The 21,162-nt window shown below is 34.7% G+C and overlaps 9 protein-coding genes across 9 annotated transcripts; 5 read left to right on the top strand and 4 right to left on the bottom strand.

Moving 5' to 3' along the window:
* Positions 1 to 1,180: 1,180 nt before the first annotated feature.
* Positions 1,181 to 2,293, top strand: SET6 (Set6p; the record flags this gene model as incomplete). The annotated part of the gene is made up of 1 exon (XM_019185592.1): positions 1,181 to 2,293. One exon carries the CDS (start codon positions 1,181 to 1,183, stop codon positions 2,291 to 2,293), a length of 1,113 nt encoding a protein of 370 aa, XP_019038882.1.
* Positions 2,294 to 3,373: 1,080 nt separating this feature from the next.
* On the top strand, positions 3,374 to 7,609 carry REV3 (DNA-directed DNA polymerase; the record flags this gene model as incomplete). The annotated part of the gene is made up of 2 exons (XM_019182705.1): positions 3,374 to 4,552; positions 4,658 to 7,609. The coding sequence occupies exons 1-2, from the start codon at positions 3,389 to 3,391 to the stop codon at positions 7,607 to 7,609; spliced, it is 4,116 nt and encodes a 1,371-aa protein (XP_019038883.1). The 5' UTR covers positions 3,374 to 3,388.
* A 59-nt stretch (positions 7,610 to 7,668) lies between these two features.
* WICANDRAFT_12607 (uncharacterized protein) lies at positions 7,669 to 8,067 on the bottom strand (the record flags this gene model as incomplete). The annotated part of the gene is made up of 1 exon (XM_019180538.1): positions 7,669 to 8,067. A coding segment is annotated over one exon (399 nt), but the record flags the coding sequence as incomplete, so codon positions are not given.
* A 267-nt stretch (positions 8,068 to 8,334) lies between these two features.
* Positions 8,335 to 10,152, bottom strand: WICANDRAFT_78317 (uncharacterized protein; the record flags this gene model as incomplete). Its single annotated transcript, XM_019184700.1, has 1 exon — positions 8,335 to 10,152. The coding sequence occupies one exon, from the start codon at positions 10,150 to 10,152 to the stop codon at positions 8,335 to 8,337; it is 1,818 nt and encodes a 605-aa protein (XP_019038885.1).
* Positions 10,153 to 10,850: 698 nt separating this feature from the next.
* Positions 10,851 to 12,398, top strand: SSP2 (Ssp2p). Its single transcript, XM_019186299.1, has one exon. The coding sequence runs from the start codon at positions 11,028 to 11,030 to the stop codon at positions 12,285 to 12,287; it is 1,260 nt and encodes a 419-aa protein (XP_019038886.1). The 5' UTR covers positions 10,851 to 11,027; the 3' UTR covers positions 12,288 to 12,398.
* A 299-nt stretch (positions 12,399 to 12,697) lies between these two features.
* PNT1 (Pnt1p) lies at positions 12,698 to 13,573 on the top strand (the record flags this gene model as incomplete). Its single annotated transcript, XM_019180638.1, has 1 exon — positions 12,698 to 13,573. A coding segment is annotated over one exon (876 nt), but the record flags the coding sequence as incomplete, so codon positions are not given.
* A 380-nt stretch (positions 13,574 to 13,953) lies between these two features.
* On the bottom strand, positions 13,954 to 15,300 carry HRK1 (putative serine/threonine protein kinase HRK1; the record flags this gene model as incomplete). The annotated part of the gene is made up of 1 exon (XM_019181755.1): positions 13,954 to 15,300. The coding sequence occupies one exon, from the start codon at positions 15,298 to 15,300 to the stop codon at positions 13,954 to 13,956; it is 1,347 nt and encodes a 448-aa protein (XP_019038888.1).
* Positions 15,301 to 16,885: 1,585 nt separating this feature from the next.
* On the top strand, positions 16,886 to 18,259 carry PAC1 (Pac1p; the record flags this gene model as incomplete). The annotated part of the gene is made up of 1 exon (XM_019181649.1): positions 16,886 to 18,259. One exon carries the CDS (start codon positions 16,886 to 16,888, stop codon positions 18,257 to 18,259), a length of 1,374 nt encoding a protein of 457 aa, XP_019038889.1.
* A 69-nt stretch (positions 18,260 to 18,328) lies between these two features.
* On the bottom strand, positions 18,329 to 20,942 carry VPH1 (H(+)-transporting V0 sector ATPase subunit a; the record flags this gene model as incomplete). Its single annotated transcript, XM_019184701.1, has 3 exons — positions 18,329 to 20,048; positions 20,081 to 20,750; positions 20,918 to 20,942. The coding sequence occupies 3 exons, from the start codon at positions 20,940 to 20,942 to the stop codon at positions 18,329 to 18,331; spliced, it is 2,415 nt and encodes an 804-aa protein (XP_019038890.1).
* Between the last annotated feature and the right edge of the window lie 220 nt (positions 20,943 to 21,162).

Genomic DNA, 21,162 nt, shown 5'->3' on the forward strand with positions numbered 1-21,162 from the left:
TGTGATATGGATGACTAGTATTGATTGGGATACTGACTAACGATCATATGGATAACTGGAATGCAATATGATTATGTTCAGCTAGCTTAAGAGTCATCTAGTTCATTCATATGTCTTGATGTCCAGCTTGAAATACCCCAGATTTAGATTATCGTATATAGAGCTATATAACCAACCCAAAAATAGATATATTGCAACCAATCAATTCAAGGACCTTTGTAATACTGCAAAGCTGATTCTAATGTAATGTAAAGCCTGTATACTCTATGTACTATGTATGTAATTTATCATTTTGAGCTATGCTGCACTTCGTTCTTATGCTAGATGACGATTATTCTTTCGAGTCCAGTTGGCCTACACGTGATAGAAAACGTGACTGATTGTCTTTTGTCTCTTCTCCCAACGGACAAAAATTTTTGCCTGAAAAAAATTTGCCGGCAAATGCTTACATAATTTTGTTAGTGAAATTTTCAAAAAAAAATGAACGATCCCGTTATATGTGTTTGCAATATTTTACTATTCAGACGTTTGAATTAAAGTGCTACAATTAGTACAATGACGTTTAGATAAAATATAAATTATATTAGAAGAAGACGTAAGGACAAAACGTCCATGGGCCCAGTTATAAGTCTGCAATTTCTCTTATACTAGATATTTGAAATTCTCTGCATGATGCCAATTTTACTTAGATCTGACTTACAATTAGCTTCATTAACGTTACTCCAGCTATACGTACCTTGAGGAAAATTGAAGAATCGAATTTAGCCATCAGTAAGTTGTCAGTTAGATAGAAGCTCAAAGATTTGTTGGCTATTTGTAAATATGGAGCTCCAACAAGCCCAATTAGGCAAGTCATCAGCACCTTCCTAAAATAGAGAATTTCCTAATTTTGACTTTCCATGTGGTTTTTCAAAATTTCTTTTGAAAAATTTATAAACGTTTTTAAAGGCATCAGCAATTGACAGAATATTTGAGATTTGAACCTTTAATCTTTTACTATCAACCATAAATTTTCAAAATACATTGATATGGAAACAATAAGCTAATAGAAAACCTGATTTTCAAGCAATTATAGTCACCATCAAGAGTACAAATCCAATAGTACCTGTCAACATCTTAAATCCGCAGCGATTAGGTTTAAAAGATCAACATCTTATAACGGCTTTTTAATCAATTTAACATGACTTTGGAAATTAACGGACAACCCACAAATATTAATATATCTGATTATTTTGAAGTCAGACAGACTCAGTATGGTAGAGCCTGTTTTGCGAAGAAGGATATACCCAAAGGCGTTGATGTCCTGGTCTCAAACACACCATTTACACATGTGATCTTGCACGAATTTAGAAAAGAAGTCTGCGCAAGTTGTTTCCATTATGAGTTTGGTAAATATTGCAAAGTGAAGATTTCTTCATTGCCAAATATGACGAAGAAGAACTTCAAAGGTGCTGGGTTATGGTTTTGTTCTGAAAGCTGTAAAGAAACATGGTTACAATATGATAATACTGGTGAATTAACCGAAGCCTTTGAAACATTCTTGGAGTATTTTCAAATGAAGGCAAAAACTCAAATTGAAGAAACTGATTACAGCCCCAAAATCACACAGGAATTTATTGAAAACTATTGGAAAGATATAAACGAATGGGATGAAAAAATAACAAAAATGAAAAAATCTAAAACATATAGTAAGTTGCCATTTTTGAATGAAGATGAATACACTGGAGCACGATTTATCATTCATGCCTTATTTGATATTTACAAGAAACATGAGTCTTTACCACTATTCAATGAACTTCAATCAAACGAGTTACAGAAAACCTCCAGATTCCCAGTTCTTTTAAGATCTCAAGGTTTGATTTATCAGTTTTTGAGGATTGTTCTACCAGATTATTTGCAACCTTTTTTAACAACAGACTCTTTGAGAATGATCTTTGGCCGTGAATACGGTAACTCATTTGGTATTTGGCAGCTGGTGGATGAAGGTTCAAATGAAAATAAGGAATTTTTGGGTTATTGTTTATTCCCAGAGGCATCATTCTTCAATCACTCTTGTTCACCAAATTTGAAAAAATTTAGAAAGGGGAATAGGATGATATTTCAAACAACAAAGGATGTCGAGACAGGTCAACAGATGTGCATAGATTATTTCCATATCCTTGATGAACCTCTCTTGGTTAGACAACAAACTTTGTCCAAGAATTGGTTCTTTGACTGTGCCTGTGATAGATGTTCCAAAGAACTCAAAACCGAGAATTGTCAAGTAAAGCCTCCTCTAGAGCAGATTTACTAACACTGAATGCTAAGAACCTTGAGTTAGTATAATTAAATAGCATATATAGCATAAAAATAGCATACATACATGATAAGTTAGATAATGAGGACTCTGTAGTTGTTTTAACCTTCCCTGGTGATTCATTATTGAATGATATGCTTTCAAAACCTTCAGCAGCCTCGTCTTCATCTTCATCTGAATCATTGAATTTTGGCGGTGGTTTTGATAAGATTCTTGATCTATGCAGGAACACCGATTCTTGGTTAAAGTTGTCACCCGAATCAGATGAAGAATCAGAATCAGATTGATCTTGTGTGAAAGTTGCATTTTGATCAAACTTTGCTTCATGTTCTACCGGTGGTTGTGGGTCTAGCTGAACATATTTCTTGACATGTCTCAGTTGTTTAGGTTGGTTCTCAAACATGTTGAAACTTTTGGTGGATGTCAATGACTCGTCATTGTTGTTGATTGTTTTGTCTTCAGGCGTTGGTGATGCAATAGCTCTCGTTTCCTCTGTGATCGTTTCAGCAGACTGGACACCTTTTTTAATTTCACTCTTCAGCTGTTCAAGTTCATGCTCATAGAGCCAATATGCCTGTTGTTGAAGGAACGAAACCGATACTCCAAATTGTTCAGACCTGGGGCAAAAGAAGTTAGAAAGACTCTCATCATCGATGAAGCTTATACTCACAAACTATTCCCTTGAGACAGTTAGTACAATGCAAGCCGTGCACAATCTTTAATACTCACAATCCACTTCGCTTCTCTTTGATTTCGATAGCACTTTCCATAGTCTTTGTTCCTTTTCTTCACTCCAGTTGACCTGTTTTTGTTAGTACTGACTTCTTTAACAAACATTACAAAATACCCACATTCACTGGATTAACAAAGCCAGCCCTGTTCACTGGAATCTTGATATAGACAGTTCTCTTCATGGCGTTATGGTGAGCCAGTTTGACCTATCTAAAGAATTAGAAGTTAGAAGCTGATTTGACATTGTTCTCTTTTGACGTGTCGCGAAAAGTGTAATTCTTCAACTTCAGTAAAACATAACAGTATTACACAACAACGCAATTACTTATCCAACCAAAAGCCCACAAAGATAATGCTTAAATGCAGAGGAGAGATAGAGAAGACTTTTATGTTACAGGGACGAATTCTTCCAGTGGTGATGAGTTCAAAGTCCAGGTGAATACCTATGATACTTACCAAGCAACGCCATCCATCTTTGATAGATCTGGCCCTCCAAATGGCGACGAGAGTTACTCTTACTACCAAGTTCCAGTGATCAGAGTCTTTGGATCTATACCTACAGGTCACAATATTCTTACTCATATTCATGGGGTGTTTCCTTATCTCTATATACCATATGATAACCAAGATTGTTTCAAGTTTCAAAAATTGTTGGAGGCTGTTATGTCAGAGTCACTGAAGAGAAAGAAAAAGGAGCAGTCTGATTCAAACGAGAAGCCAAGTGATGAGGATTGTAAGCTATTCAAGTATATTGCACATGTGTCAATTTGCAAAGGTGTTCCGTTTTACGGATATCATGTTGGATATCAAGCTTTTTACAAGATTTACCTATTGAATCCATCCTATTCCAATAGACTTTCTGATTTGCTTCGTGATGGTAAAGTGAATGGAAGAAAATACGAGTGTTTTGAGTCTCATATCCCTTATGGTCTTCAATTTTTAACTGATTTCAACTTGTTTGGTTGTGGATGGCTTAGGCTCAATAGTTTGTTCATAAGGACTCCAATTCTATACGATGAGACTGCAAAGACACCAGAACTCGTTGACTACCTAAGTGGATATCAGCCAACGGATATGGATAGAATAAGCTATAGTGCTTTAGAAATTGACACCTGTGCACAAAATATTCTTAATAGGCTTGATTTGAAAGAGAGAAATTTACACCATGCATTCGTGGAGAAATTTAACCCACCGTCTTCAGATATTTATGTTCAAAGTACTAGAGACCTATGGAAAGATGGTGATTATCAGAGGAAGTTGAAAGGCAAAGCAGAATATTCAACACCACCGTCTACTTCAAGAAGCCCAAATGTTACCTGGGTCGAGAGTGACGAACATTCGCAATTATTTGAGTATGCAAAGAAGCTTAATTCAACTCAAGATGACCCAGATTTTGGTACTTTCTTGAAAAAAGACACCTGGTTAGATGATATTAAAACTGCTTTTGACTCAACCATAGAATTATTTTATGAGCCTGAACTTAATGCTGAACCTGAAAAAGTTGACAGTAGTGGTGCTGATACTGTTGATAATGGTGACCCTTATGACTTTCTCATGGACTTTGGTGAAGACCCAGAGGGCTTCAAAGACAAGGATGATGGTCGCCTATTGTTTGAAAATGCGGACGAGGATTTACAAAAAAGACATGGTCTTGATTCTATCGATGAAAGTGCAGAAAGCAATGGGTATTTCTCCAACGATTCCAAAGATGACTTTACTCTCAATGATATATCAGATATCCAGCTGACTCAGAAACTTACTACGAAATTTTCGTTGAAGCGGAGGTACTCGGTGGCTTTTGACATTCCAAGACTCAATGAACCACCTAAAGGCAATTTCAAGAAAATTGGTTCATTGCGATATTCTTATAACAAGCCACCACCGGAAAATCTTGACTTTGAGGCCATTGGACTACCAACGATAAACTATGATGATCCATTTTATATGAATGAAGTCCCGAAACCATTTGTTTATGGTGGAAAGAAGTTTAAGCTTGGGTCAAAGAAACTAGGAAATTTGGGAGAAATTGAAGTGTTTGGAGAATCAATTTCAAAAGACATTCAAAACCAGCTGAAATCATCACTTGACTGTTTCAAGAAATGGAGGTACACCAAAGAACCACCCTCTTATAAACAAGTCAAAGAATACATCCATGAAAGTCAAATAAAGTCTCAGATTGGAGTCACCCAAAGGCATAAGTACGCTGTACCCAAGACTAATGAAAGAAGACCAGATGGATCCAACCATATGACAGTATTGATTGTTGAAGTACATGTGAATACAAGAGGTGAGTTCAAGCCAGATCCTAAAATGGATGAGGTGTCTACAATTTTTTGGCGCACAATGAATGGCTCATCATATGAAGAAGGTGCACTCATGTTCAATTGTCCCCAAGTCATTCCAAATATCAAGTGTCGGGTGTTTTCCAACGAGCTAGTTATGTTTGAAGAATTTGCTGATTTTGTGAGAAATTTTGATCCCGATATTATTGCTGGATATGAAGTTAATTCATCCTCTTGGGGTTATTTGATTGATAGATCTAGGGCCATTTATGAATTTGATTTTGTCCCTGAGCTCTCAAGGGTTCATTTTAAAAGTCATAGCAAGATGGGTGATCATTGGGGCTACACTCATACATCTGCAATCAAAATTTGTGGTCGTCATGTTCTTAACATTTGGAGACCTTTAAGATCATTGAATCTGCTCAAGTATACCATTGAGAATGTATCCTACCATGCATTACATGAAAGAGTTCCACATTTCACCAATAAGACATTGACTGAAATGTTCTCACAAGACTTTCTATCACTTGCAAGTCATTTTTTGAAAAAGCTTGAACTTGACGCAAGACTGATAGAGACACAGGAATTGATCACAAGGGCTGCTGAAGAAGCTAGATTAATTGGTATTGATTTTTATGATGTGTATTATAGAGGTTCACAGTATAAGGTTGAATCATTTATGGTTAGAATGGCTAAAGCTGAAAATTTTATGTTGTCATCACCAAGCAAAAAGCAAGTTAGAAAACAAAAGCCTTTAGAATGTATTCCTCTTGTTATGGAACCCATATCAGCTTATTACAAAAGTCCTTTGATTGTTTTAGATTTTCAGTCATTATATCCTTCAATTGTCATTGCTTATAACTATTGCTACTCAACATTATTGGGAAGACTGCGAAACTATTCAAAAAACTCAAATCAGATAGGTACTGGATATGTTAAACACCCACCAGGACTATTGAAACTTTTGGAAAATGATATTAATCTCTCTCCAAATGGGTTGATGTTTGCTAAGTCATCAGTTAGAAAATCATTATTGGCAAAGATGTTGGAGGAAATTTTGGATACAAGATTTATGGTGAAGTCTACCATGAAATTTTTAGATGAAAATTTGAAACAACTTTACCATAGTCGCCAATTGGCTCTGAAACTGATTGCCAATGTGACATATGGGTATACTTCTGCTTCTTTCTCCGGTAGAATGCCTTGTTCAGATATTGCTGATGCTATTGTCCAAACTGGTAGAGAGACTCTAGATAGAGCTGTTGATTTGATTGAGAATGAAGCCAGCTGGGGTGCTAAAGTTGTCTATGGTGATACTGATAGTTTGTTTGTTTACTTACCAGGAAGAAGTCGAGATGATGCTTTTAAAATCGGAAAAGAAATGGCTGATGCTGTTACTAAAAGCAATCCAGATCCTGTGACTTTAAAATTTGAAAAAGTTTACCATCCATGTGTGCTGATGGCAAAGAAAAGATATGTTGGTTATTCCTATGAAAATGAGAATTCGCCTGTGAAGTTTGATGCTAAAGGGATTGAAACAGTTCGACGGGATGGTCATCCTGCCCAACAGCATATCGTTGAACAATGCCTGAGGATATTATTTGAAACCAACAATGTCTCTAAAATTAAAGAGTTTGTTCAAGATCAATTCAATAAGATCACCTATAATAAAGTGTCTGTTCAAGATTTTTGCTTTGCAAAAGAAGTGAAAATTGGCTCTTATAAGCAACCACCTCCAGGTGCTGTTGTCAGTACTAAGAAGATGGAACAAGATGCCAGAGCTGAACCTCAGTACAAAGAAAGAGTGCCATATGTTATTATTCAAGAGACAGGATCAATTTTAAGAGAACGGGCAAGGTCACCTGAGGATTTTTTAAAGAATAACTACAAGTTAGATGCTGAATACTACATTGTCAAGACTTTGATTCCCCCACTGGAAAGAATTTTTAACTTGTTGGGTGTTGATATAAAACCATGGTACACAGAATTACCAAAACCTGCTAAAAAAGGTTCAATCTATAATTCGCTATGCCTTTCATGCAGCATACCCACAAGATCAAATCTTTGTCAAAGCTGTCAAAAGAACGAACTAAAGACCATTTTGAACTTACAGCAAAGGATGAAGACAATCGAGAACAGAATGAAAGATCTATTAGTTGTTTGCAGATCATGCTCAGGACATTCAGTTGCTTGCGAGTCTCATGACTGCCCTGTTTATTATGCAAGAGTTAAGGAAGGAAACAAGCTCAAGGAAGCAATTGATGTAAAGAAAAGATTAGCAAATGTACTTGAATGGTGAAACAAAAGTTTATCTAGTTTATTTATTCTGTAGTGTATCTATTCTTGCTTTGAGGTCAACTCAACAGCTTTTTGACCAATATAATGATCTTCATGGTCTTTCAATCCACTAACAGTGATAACGGCAGTTATGAAATCTTTTGAACCTTCAACTCTAATAGGGAAACCACCACCATAGACGGTATAAACTGTTGGATCTAAAGCCTTGTCCTTTAGGGTTCTTCCCAATTTCTTGAATCTTTGGCCAAATCTATAACTACTAGCATTGAATCTAATGACAGTGTTTCTCTTCATCTTGACCCACTCTTCATTATCTGGTTGGATCTCATTCAATACTGTTCTGAACAAAGTGGCGCCTGTGGTTAATGTGATATCAATAACAACTGGTCTTGATGGGAACTCAGTCTCTGCGATTTCCCTTGCTTTCAAACCTAGCTTGAATGCAGTGTCGCAACTAAAGGTTTTAAAGTAGTGCTGTTCTTGAGCAGCCAAGGCTTCTAAGTCAATTGAGTCGGTGGACATTTTTGATAGTGCTTTATAACAGGTATGAATCACAGAAAGAAAGAAATGGAACCCTTTTAATGTTTTCGAAGTTGAAAGGATTGACGTCCGAGAAGTGTTTACTTGGGAGAAAATCCGCGAAAAGCCGTTGAATAATGACAGAAGTACATAATGTGTAACAGCACCTGATTGCAACACTTTGGTTTCTATATTACTATATACTACCTACTGCGAGTCAAGCCTCTTGAGATTATGGAGAATATCCATCTTTTCCACATCCTCATAGGAGGGGCATTCATTCAAAATGGTTATCTCACATTTCTCATTTTCCACTACTGGTATTTCGTTCAATCCTGTTCCAGAAATGTTTAAATGTTTCAAGTTCTTTGACGAAAAAGTGAACTTTGTCAATTTTTTGATACCGGAAATATCTAAAGACTCTAAGTGAGGGGCATTAAGTATCTTGTTAGTTAGCTGTAGTTTAGCAGATGTTGATAGCTTGAGGTGCCCAATATGCGATGGAATTGACACAGTTGGTGGGACTGCTACTTCTGGATCTGGTGAAAAACTGGGATAATAGATCTCTTTATGGTTATTGATGACACATTTTGGAACAGAATCAGAAATGTCAAAAAACGTTTTGAACCAAAGATGTAACTCTTTGATCTTACAATCCTTCAAATGTTGAAAATGTACCAATGCAATATTTGTAGTGAAACGATCAAGTTCTAACCCTTTCAACCCATTTAATGTTATTTCCTTAAGATAGAACGGTGTTTTTGAATAATTTTTTGAAATCTCCAAGTTTTTCAAATTTGGCATATTCTCTGAAGAGATTGGTAAGTCTCTAAATGGACGAGGATCATTCAAAGTCAATTTCAACGTCTTTAAATGCTCAAATTTGTAATTTTTTAAACAAGCCAGCTCTTTTAAATTATCACAGTCAACATATGGGTCAAATTCTAGCTTTTCAATATTGATGATCCCACTAATAAAATTCAAGTATTCCAACTTGGGTACTTTGAGTGCCTTCAATGATGGGAAACTAAGATGACGAAGACCATCAATTGAAATCTCTTTCACTTCTCCTGGATGAATACCCAACTTTTCCACCAAATCTGGACCATTAATAGATTTTGAAACATCTGACAAAAACTGAACTTTCTCATAAGTGACATTCTTCGGAAGAAAATATGATCTTTCAATTGAAAAATATTCTAAAGATTCGGCTTTGAAGTTCGTTAAAAGTACCATATCATCATAGCTTATACGCAACTCTTTCAATGAATCAAACTGACAATAGTTAATTGCAGAAATTTTGGTGTTCTTGTTCACGATTTTGCTCAACTTTGGAAGGACACAATCTTTGAACATGATATGATGTTCTGGTGGTTTTTCCTGAATTAATTCCATAACTTCAAGATTTGGGAGGTTATAATTTGAGAATATCAGTGGCATACTCCTATTATTTGTCATGAGGATGTCCAATCTCTTGAGAAATGGTGAGTTCAAGATCTTATCAACAACCTCATTGGTGCCCAACCTTATCTTATTGAACAACGTACAGACATAGATTGATATTTCATGGTCTTCAACCTTCATTTCAAAATGACTTTCATTACCAACGTTTATCAATTCCAAGAAGTCCAGGCTAACTAATTTAGGGAAAACTTTTTCAATGCTTTTGATAGAGTGACGGCAATGAACATGGAGTTGACAATGTTTTTTGTACTTGATCAACTTTTTGAAAACATTATTTAAACATTTGAAGCCTTCCTTTGTTTCAATATGGATAACAAAATAACTGAGATTTTCTTGAATGGCATTTTGAAGCTCAGAAATATGTATTATTTTCAAGTTGACTTTATTCCATGGCGGCTCAAGAATCTGATATCTCTTTTTCTCACCATCAACAGGATTTGGATGATCAATCAAAATGCAAACATGTTTCTCAACCAGATGTCTTAAAGGAACTGTCTTAATTAAGGGTTCAAACTGTTTCAACTCTTGGATTTCTTGTATTGTTTTGTAAATATCTGTCATAAAACTTGATAATAAATTACCAAAACAATATGGTTGATTATTTGGAAGACTTCAACCCATTATATATCAGATCAGTCGCATCGTGGCTTGAAGAAACACTGACAATTGAAGGCAGCAAGCCCAAGAGCAGCAACAAGGACCTCAGCCGATTAGAGCGTGTACAATGTTCATGCGTTTGTTGTTGATGATGATGTTGATGATTTTTGTCGGCTTTTCAAGGACTCTTTCTTTTCGCGATCAGCGGTCATAACGTTTTAAGGGCTCAGCCCGTTCATAAAGGCTTGATTCAAGTGAAAAGCTCGAATCGTGACTGTAAGCCAAGTTTTAAGCCATCAGTTTGATAAAGTATGTTTGTATAGCCATGCTGTGCTGCTGGCTTCAGCTATGCTATAATCTATTGTTCTACGTTACGAGATAAGATTGTGTATCGGTAAATCGATTAGTAGAGGAAGGCTTAGTTGAAAGAATATGTATAGCCAAATGATCACAGTCTTAGCAGCACATTGGGATCTGACCACGGCTGTATCCATTAGCTTCTACCGACAATTATGACAAGCTGCTCATCTTTATGTGTACCAATTGAGTTTTTGTGCAATTGATTTTTAGCTTTCGGTCAATACTTTGACACAAAAACCAAAAACAATTATCGATATGAAAAACCTCATCCACAAGGTCAATGATTGAAAAACAATACAAACTTTCATAATGAGACTGTAGATACCTTATTTATCACATCAAACTTTGCTATTTTTTGATTTGAACCCATACAACACATTTTGCTTATAATATTAGCTTATCAAAAACATCAATAATCAACTAAATAGAAGGTACAACTTATCCATCAATTTCATCATTCAGTCTATCAGAAGCCAAACATGGATCATCAATCAACTTTATTTGCTCCTGGAATAGGTGGTACAGTTCGTGGTTCAAGATCAAGGATAATGTCATTTTCCAATTTCATTGATAGGGGGAAAAAGAGTGGTAGACTATTGTTTGGTGGTTCATCTAGAGACTCAAGCCAAGTAGATCTCAACAATAGTGGGACACACAGTAAAGAGCAGACATCAGCTAATGCTACTAAATTATCACCCAACAGTCAACTTCCAACTTTGGTTACAAGTATCCGTGCTACTGTTGTTGGTAATTCTTCATCACAAGATCAACCAAATCGTAAGCCATTGCTTAACCATAACTTCGAAAATAAGGCAACAACAACTAAAGGAGGTCCAAACAAGTTCCACATGAAACCGCTTACTAAAAAGATCGAGGCTAAAATGAAAGAATTTGTTCTTGATGATGAATATGCTGACGATGAAGAAGTTGAGAAAATCCAAACAATAGGCCCAAGTAAATTTATTGAAAGAAAATCAAAACCAACAACACGTGAATCAATAGAAATAGCTGATGCCACCACACCTGATAGTAATAATTCAAAAGACTTCCAGCAAAATTTCATTGGAAGAAGAGTGGTTCAATTGAGTAATCTTTCACCGTTTGTTGGTATTAAGTCAATTATTGCACAAATAACTGGTGGTCCTTTGGAGAAGATTGTTATATTATCCAACAGCCTTGCAATAAATAATAACCGTTTCACTGGAGCTCCAAATAGAAATCCAAGTTTAGAGTTATGGTTTGTAAAGCCTGATGATGCTGAAAGTTTTATGAGATTTAGTTTGAGTGGAATGTTTCTTATCAATGGATTTCATTATCAACCTCAATGGGCACCTCCACATTCACTTTTAAGATCTCAAGAACCATACCATATTCCATTGAAACCATTTATTCTAGAAGAAGTTGAGCAGACTGGAGCACGTCGTTGTTTAATACTAAAGAAACGAGCTGGGTCATCCGCTGGTAGATCATCAAGACATTATCCATCTCCAAAATCACATTTATCAGAATTGAGCATTCCAATAATTCATCAGGACTTCCATGAATTTGGTGAGATTTTAGAAATAACACCAGTTATTTCAAGGAAGCTTTGTGTTGTAATTCATTATTTCCACATTGAAGGAGCAATTAGGGCCAAGAAATGCTTTGAAGATAGGAATTCAGAGTTTTATCAGAAATATAGCCAATGGTCTCTATGGTATGGTAAAGATCCAGTTGATAAACCTTGTATAAATATTTGAGCCTGGTTTCCTTTGACTGAACGTGTAGATTGAGCTCAGCAGCAACAATACCAGTAGCAGCAAGCAGGCTCGAATTCAAGCATCATCTTCAACTGGATTCAATTGATTTCAATGTTGATTTCAAATGTCGATTTTTTTGTAGATTTTTAGTTTCGCGAAAAACTGAAAATCACGAGTTCTGAAAATCAAACTTCACTCTTTTCAAGCAATTCTAGTTAGGCAAAAAGTTGATAAAATCCCCAATGTTCAGACCCTCGATAATACGGATCCAATGTCGATTCAATTCCACAGTGGCTAGTCAAATCAATGTTTCTTCGAAAGAGTCTTTTTTAAAATCATTAGAAGCAAATCCAACGTTACTAAAACTATGGCATACACATCATCATAAACCTGAGCCAGATTTAATAAATGCAAACAATACATTACCTATTGTCTTGAGAACCAAGAAAGTTGTCTTTGAAGATATCCAAAAGGAGAATCCAAAGAGTGAAGGTGTTCAATTGAAATTTAAACAATATACTGGTTATTTCAAATCAATTATTCATTTTTATAGAATTGGTATTCAAAATGTATGGCAAAATAGGACAAGAGTTGCAGAGATCAAATCAAAGTATTCCATTGAAAATGTTGAACAAGATGGATCCATCACGAAAAGGAAATTGAAAAACAGTGGAGATTTAATAAATTTATTAAATGCTTTAGAAACCATGCAAATTATTGAACAAGAAACTTTGAAAAAATTTGATAAAACTACAATACTTAACCTAAACAGATTAGAATTCCAAACAATCTTGAGAACACAACAAGATTTTTATAAAATTCCATTATTCGCCATGATTTTACTGGTATTTGCAGAGACTACACCAATATTATGCTATATTTTCCCCGAGTTGGCACCATCAACTTGTGTCTTCCCCGGATTATTGATCAAGAAATATTCATCATCAACTAAAGCCTTCCAACAGTTGACTAAACTGAGACTGGAAAGGTATGGTGCAGTGTATTCCCAGGGTGAGATACCTTTCCAAAGCGTTTATAAATTACCTCATGATGAGTTGAAATTACTCGTACAGTCCCTAAATCTAAAATCAAAATATTTGCCAGTTTTCCTATATCCAATATCTACATTACAAGCCCGTTTGAAGTTCCATTATGATTTGATTAAAGTTGATAATCATTATTTAATAAATGGTGAAGATGGGAATAATATTTGGGGGTTGAATAAGAATGAATTGATAAGAAGTTGTTTGGATAGAGGGTTATTGGATTTGGAGAAAGATGATTTGATTCATATTGGTGCTCATACTCTAAAATTAAGATTATTGTTCCATTTATGTTTTTCTAATGAGGATAAAAGTATTGGGAATGTTGGTGTTTTCGGTATTAATCAATTAGGATTAGATAATGTCTTTTTCAAGAATATTGGAAATGATGAAGCTCATACATTGTATGGCTGGTGGGGTCATGAACATAAAGGAGAAAAATAAACTACGATATGAAAAATAATATATAGGTATATGTTTATAATATGACATTGGAATATGAAATTATTTAAGATCACTCTTTGTTTCTCTGGCATATATAGTAATATCGTATTATGTTTTGATCATTCTCGTTAAAAATAAATAATATTGGGTTCTTGCTTTGATTTTTCTTCGTAACTTCATTATTGTTTCACTGGTTTCTTTTGATCTTTATAATCTTGTAAATGTGCCTCTTCTTCTTTAACAAATGTATGATGATGACCAGAAGCATGTATAGTTTCACCTTTTGAATTCATTGTACATGGAGTTATTGAACTAAACCATTCATCATTGAAAACATCATCTAAAGTTGCTCTAAAATTTGGATCCACAGTCAACATTTTAGAGATTATTGGTCTCGAAGCATGTGGTAATAATCTCATTAATCTATAAGGACCATGGATTGTACGATGATGAGGTTTTTGTTCACCTGGAGGGATTGGTTTTTTATCATTTTGAGTATGAATTAAATCTTTTTCATCATGAGAGACTGGGATAGTTGAATGAATTGATTTTTCAGTATCATTTGTCTTTTCATCATGTTTATCATGAGCAATTGTAGTTTCATTTAAAACTTCAGTAATTTTTTCAACACCGTTATTAGAACTTGATTCTGCATTTATTTGTCTCAATTTTTCTTCTCTTTTCTTTGCCAATAATTCTTTATGTTGCTTTGCAGATAATTCATAATCATGAGGATTATCATCAGGCATACAATATAATTTATAAGAAGGATCTGATAATTTTGGAGCCTTCCATGGGAATCTTTTCAAAGTCATACAACAATAAATGATTGCAATTGACCAAATATCAACAGGTTGAGGATCATATTCTCTTTTAGTTAAAACTTCAGGAGCTAAATAAGGATCAGAACCAACAACGCCATGAGCTTTAACAATATTTTCTTCAAATGGATATCTGAAAACAACAGCAGAACCAAAATCAATTAATTTTAGTATACCTTGTTCAGTAACAACGCAATTATCTAATTTTAAATCACGATGAGCCAGACCCATTTCATGTAAATATTTAACACCTTCAGTAATTTGTCTTAGACAACAATTGATTTCACCTCTAGTCATTTTCCCACTCATAACAACAGCAAAGAAATCAATTGGACAATATTCCATAACTTCGAAATAATGACCATTTTCATGAGCAATATCTAAAGTTTTAATGATATTTGGATGATGTAAAGTTGAACCGATACAAAATTCAGCAGTACATTTTTTAGCATAATCTTTTAATTGTTCACCAGATTTCCTTGGACGGAACTCTTTAACTGCAAAAGTTAGACCATCTGAAGGTCTTGTTAATAAACGAACAGAACCACCAGCACCTGAACCTAAAATTTTCCCCAATTTACCATATTTTTGAACCAATATTCCATCTTGAGCTAAAGGATCAGTTGAAGTTTTGGATAATGAGATTGTACTTGAACTTGGGATATTTATTGAAGATTTAGATGGGGGGCTTGAATGTTTTTTCATTGAAGGTCTAAAGAATCTTTTCAATTCCAGTACAGAATGATGATGATGAGTGTTGTTGTTATTGTTATGGTTCAGATCCACTATTGAAGTGTTTCTGGAACTTGAAGATGGAGGAGAATGTCTTTCAACTTGTTGATATTCATGATGATGAGGATGTTGACTATCAGTATGAGTAGCTGATGGAGATTCATGATCTGTTGAATCTCCAGAATCATGTTTACCTAAACTTATACCAAAGAACGATCTTCCCTTTGAGTTAGCAGGGCTTCCCGCCCTACTCTGTGACGAGCTTGAGTTGTTTGTATGGAGGGTGAATCTTTTGGGCATTATGAGCTGATTGATATATTGATAATATTAGCTTGTGTAAAGTGCAAATGAAGAGTTTAATTATAAAGAAGGGAACTTCAACAACGGCATACAAGGATTATTTAATGGATGGTGGTGATGATGGTGATGGTGATCTTTGGTGAATATTGAGGATATGGCTAATACAGGCTAACCAGGAGCTTCAAGGTGTTTCTGATGTTTGCTATGATTCACACGAGTGGTTCTTCCAACCTATCAATAATAGTAATAACCAACGTAGCGGGTCCAAGCAGTGAATAAATAAGAAAGAAGAAAGTGAAAATTTGAATCAGATGAATCACCGTCTTCGCTGAAACGAGCAGTCTGGTGGAAATGTTGTTGTTGTTGTTGCTGATTGAGTTGTGGATTGGTGGTGATGCTATTGTTATACCACAAAATAATATTGGTCCTGCTGCCGGCTTGTGCCGTCCTAGCCGCTCTGGAAATTGTAGCGGCAGAGGCGGGAGGAGGGCGCCAGGCAGAGATGCTAGGCAGAGGAGCCCTAGGAAGACCCTCTCTCCGGTACGCCATCGCCGGGCAGAGAGCCATTAAAACACTCTGTGCTGGGTGGCCGGTGTGTGATGGCAGCCGTCAGCCAACTGGACAGAGACGCAGAGACTGGAGCCATCGCGTGGCTGATGGTTTTATTCAATCTTGATCAGAAAATTTCTTTCAACTACAACAACATTAAAAGTATGTTGAAATCAGAGATATGGGTCTCAGGTTTTTGGAGTCCTTTATATGCTTTAATCTTTAATCTGCTTGACACAACTGCAAACTTTTGTATCTCTCTACAAAGCGTTGAGCAGGTGATGTCAGCTCTTTTATTTGGAGATCCTTCGTATTGTACCTTGTACCTTTCCTTATTCTTGAGATATAGACTAGTTAGCTACAGTGGGTAACAACATTAATAACAATTTTTGGTTGAGTTATCAGATTTTTGACCATGGAACACCATGTCAGTTGGTCAGATCTGAATAAACTCAGCTAATTCAATTTCTTTTGAGATGACCAGAGAATCGTAGTTCAAATATGGAGCTTGATACTTAATACTTCAGGCTCTTGATTTCAGTTTTTTCAGTTTTTCAACATTTTCGCGATTTCGCGATTTCTTAAACTTTTGTTTGTTTTGTTTTCATTTTGGAAAAACAATACATTCAAAGACCAACATATTGACAAAGGGCTTAAGAGCTTAACGTTCCCTACATACACTCATTCTCATCCACTGGACACTCAAAGAATGTCCCTTCTCTCAGCTAAACAAAGGTCTGATCTCAACACTTCAATACTCAACTATTTAAAACCATTAGTATCCCAAGACTGTATCACAAACTTACAACAAGAATTACAAATAGATGAACTAAAAGATGATGGTGATCTTTTAACCAAGAAATGGAACGCTATAATACGGCTACAGAAGAAAATCATCGATTTAGAATCCCAAGTTGACCAATTATCGAAACAATCTACAAATTCTTCATATCTAACTTCATCAAATACAAATTCTGATTTGGTTAAACTAAATTGGGTCCCATCAAAAGTTAAAAAAACTTTGAATAACGAGAGTTCAGTAACTTGTGCTGCTATACATCCCTCATTACCTCAATTAGTCAATGGTTGTTCGGATGGATCCTTCACTGTATGGAATGTATTGGATTTAGCTCAACCTATTGACATTATACAAGCTCATACGAAAACTTTGAATAAATTGGTAATCTCACCGGATAAGTTGGAATTTAACAATAATAATCATGTTATGGTAACTTGTGGATCAGATCTTTATGTAAAAGTATGGGATTGCTCCAATTACAAACTATTAAGAACTTTAACAGGTCATGAACATGTTGTTTCCTCAGTCGTTTTCAAAGAAGGTTCAAGATATATATTCACCTGTTCTAGAGATACCACAATCAAAATATGGGATTTAACAAATGGGTGGTGCCTTAAATCTTTTATAGGTCATTCAGATTGGGTAAGAACTTTAGATTTAACAGCATCCGAGTATTTGTTATCTGGTTCAAATGATCAAAGTATAAGATTAAGTCATGGTGATTCAGGTACCGGGTTGGGGATAATGATTGGTCATAATCAAGTTGTGGAAGTGGTTAAATTCTTGCCAACTTTATCAAATCAATACGTTGATAAAATGTTGACAAATTTAGAATCAGTGGATCAAGATTCTTACGATAAATTAGGTTACAAATATGCCGTAAGTGGCGGTAGAGATGATACAATAAAGATTTGGTTATTACCAATACCCATAATAAGACCTCATAATCACCCAATACCTTCTTCGAACCCTCAAGGTACTTTGATTAAAACTTTAATTGGTCATAAATCTTGGGTCAAAGATTTAATTATTCACCCGAATGGGAAATTCTTAATTAGTTGCTCAGATGATAAATCTATTAAAATTTGGGATTTAGAAAATGGTGATTGCCTAAGAACTTTACAAAATCATCATATGGGGTTTGTAAATTCAATTGCATTTGCTCCTCCAATTTTTGAAAATCCAAATGATCGGAAAACTCATGATCAAGCTTTAATTAATGAAAGTATGAGATGTTTATTCATATCAGGTGGTACTGATCAACTAGTTAAAGTATGGGAATAAATACAACTACATCAATAAACGTAATACAATTAATCTTTATTTTTTTTGTCAATGGAAGACCCCTCCTCTCTATAATTCAACACTTGATAAAATAGTTTTAAAACTATATGGTTCATATGGTTTACCACCACCAACGAAAAACTTGGACATACTTTCAACCCAATGTAAACGTAAAGAATGCAACATTGCAGAAGTACCCTCCATGATAACCAAGATAACAACAGTCAAGATAAACCACATACCGAAAAGGAAAACAATACTTAGGGAACCAATAAATCCAGTTGTTTTAAATGCTCCTTGAATAGTCATTGACCATAAAACTGTTGATAATTGTGCATGTGCTAATGATAACGCCCATAATCTTAAATATGATGCAGTATGTGAAACGGAATTTAAACAAAATTCAATAGTATGAATAACTTGATGAATCATAATATCTCCGAAGTTATGACCTTCATGTTCTTCATCATCATCATCTTGATGTTCTGCTAATTGATCAGGTTCTGTTGGTAAATCTTGAATAGCTTCAACATCATCATTCAATTCTTGATACTTTTGTTCTTGATTCATTTTATATTTAAAATACATTGGTTTTAATAATAATAACCAAGGAACACAAACTAATGCAATTAATAACAATGCAACTTGGATTTTTTCTTGTCCTGAATACAAATATTCTTCAACTTTACCTGGTGATAAAAACATTGAAATCAACATATTTAATAAACCTGGTGCTGGTTTACCAATTGAATTCCAATCAATTGACCATTTATAAACAATACAAATTGATAAATACCCAAATATACTTTGCATGAATAACAAACCTGGGATGAAATTACCAATAATATCAATCATTGAACTGAAATGTAAATGATTAACTAATGAAAAACAATATGAATAAGTCATATGAATAAAACCCATCAAGATTGACAACTTCATCTTGTAGGAATTTGTAAATAATAATGCATTTTCAGTTCCATGCCATGCAGGATCTATACCAATTGGATAGATACCAGTTTTGGAAGCAAATATTGTCTCACCTTCATGATGTTTTGGCCATTCCCAACCACTTTTGAAAAGTGTCATTGATTTGGAAAATAAATCATTATATAAAAACCCAGTATACATTGAAAAACATCCCATTAATAACAAGATATATCTCCCACTATAAGCCATATCGAAGATTTCATCTCTTTTTATACGTGCAATTTTATCTTCATGAATAACCAACATTAATGCAGCTAATCCTAAAATAAACCCGTGTCCCATATCACCAAACATAATGGCAAACATGAATGGGAATGTAACAATAGTTGGTAAACCCGGGTTCACTTCTTTATATTGAGCAACACCATAAGCATCACAAATGTTTTGGAAAGCATCTGTAAATTTATTAGTTTTATGATAAGTTGGTGGTGTTTTAGTGGTGTGTAAAGTGTTGACAATAGATTGTAATCCAGTGGAACTTGTTTGTAAGATTTGTTTAACTTGTTCAATTTCATTAGTTGGAATCCAACCTTCTGCAATTAATGCCTTTCTATTAACATCATAATCAAATAAATTCATAGTTTCATAAACAGATTTTTCCTTTGTGATTATAGCTGACCAATTTGATAATTCTTGTGCAATGGCAATCAGTTCAGTATCCAAAGTACGGTTTGTTGTTTCCAAAACAGTGGTTAAATCTGAATAATTACCATTAACTTCATCTAATAAAGCTTGTCTTTTAGATTCTTCAGATTCAATTTCATAAATATCTGCATCTAATGATTCTGCAATTTTCTTAATTCTTGAAATGATTTCATAACCATGAGAAAATACAATGAAAACATTCTTAGCAATGTTTTTTTAGTTTTTGGATCATAAATTGGTTCTTCAATTTCAATTGAATCTAAAAATAAATTCCCTCTCAATACTCTCCACAAGATTTTTTCCAATAGATTGATTTTACTTCTTGGAATGACACCAGTGACAAAACTTTGATTTGGAATTTGTTGTTGTTGTTGAACTTGATTTTCAACATCTTGAGAATCTTCATGTAAACTAACTAAATCAGCATTTTTGGAAGCTTTACTGAAGAATTCATCAGCTCCTTTTAAAACATGTCTCAATTGTTGTAAATCTTTCTTACGAGTTTCTAAAGTTTCGGAAGAATCAACCAATTGATTTAATCTTTGTTCTAATAATTCAGCATTTTCAACTTTCTCATCAATATCACTTGGTTTTGAAGGTGGTGAAAACTGTTCATCCTCGATATATGGAGCAGGTTTCAATTCAATTTCACGATCATCTAATTCATTCTTGAAGAAACGATATTGTCTTTCAACATTATCTAAACGTCTAATTTCTTGAACAAATGATCTTTGGAAAGTATTAACTTTTGAATTCAAATCTCTAAATTGAATAGTACCTGATTCACCAAGGGCATAAACAGCATCCCTACTAATCTCTGAAGGGATATATAGTTGCACCAAGGACATATCCGCAGCGCCTATATTATGAATGGTTAGCAAAAATTCCCTTTGAATTCTTCTCTAATTGAAGCACTAGTGCCCAATTCCCTTATCAACGAAGGGGCCAAAACAAAAGCAAATGAGTTCAAATCAATTGCCAAACCATTGGATAGTCTTCAATAAGAGCCAATTGCATGATACTTACGGAATATGGCTTCTTCTTGACCCATCTTTGATAGCCTAGCAGTACTTGAAGTTGATGTTTGATACTGGATGAGAAGGTTATTTATTCCATCTCCCTTTTAAATTTTAAACCAATCCAAATTCCAAAAAATTGGAATTGGGCAGCCAAAACCCATGCGCTCAATAAAGACGGTAGAGACACTCATAGATAGAGACACGTGAGTAGTCATGTGATGAGAAATTTCGCGAAATATACATTACTACTAG

This window comes from Wickerhamomyces anomalus (assembly GCF_001661255.1).
Source record: "Wickerhamomyces anomalus NRRL Y-366-8 unplaced genomic scaffold WICANscaffold_3, whole genome shotgun sequence".
NCBI classification, from domain to species: Eukaryota; Fungi; Ascomycota; class Saccharomycetes; order Phaffomycetales; family Wickerhamomycetaceae; genus Hansenula; species Hansenula anomala.

Excerpts from the sequence above, each read along its gene's own strand:
- SSP2 (XM_019186299.1), top strand. The coding sequence starts at position 11,028 with ATGGATCATCAATCAACTTTATTTGCTCCTGGAATAGGTGGTACAGTT.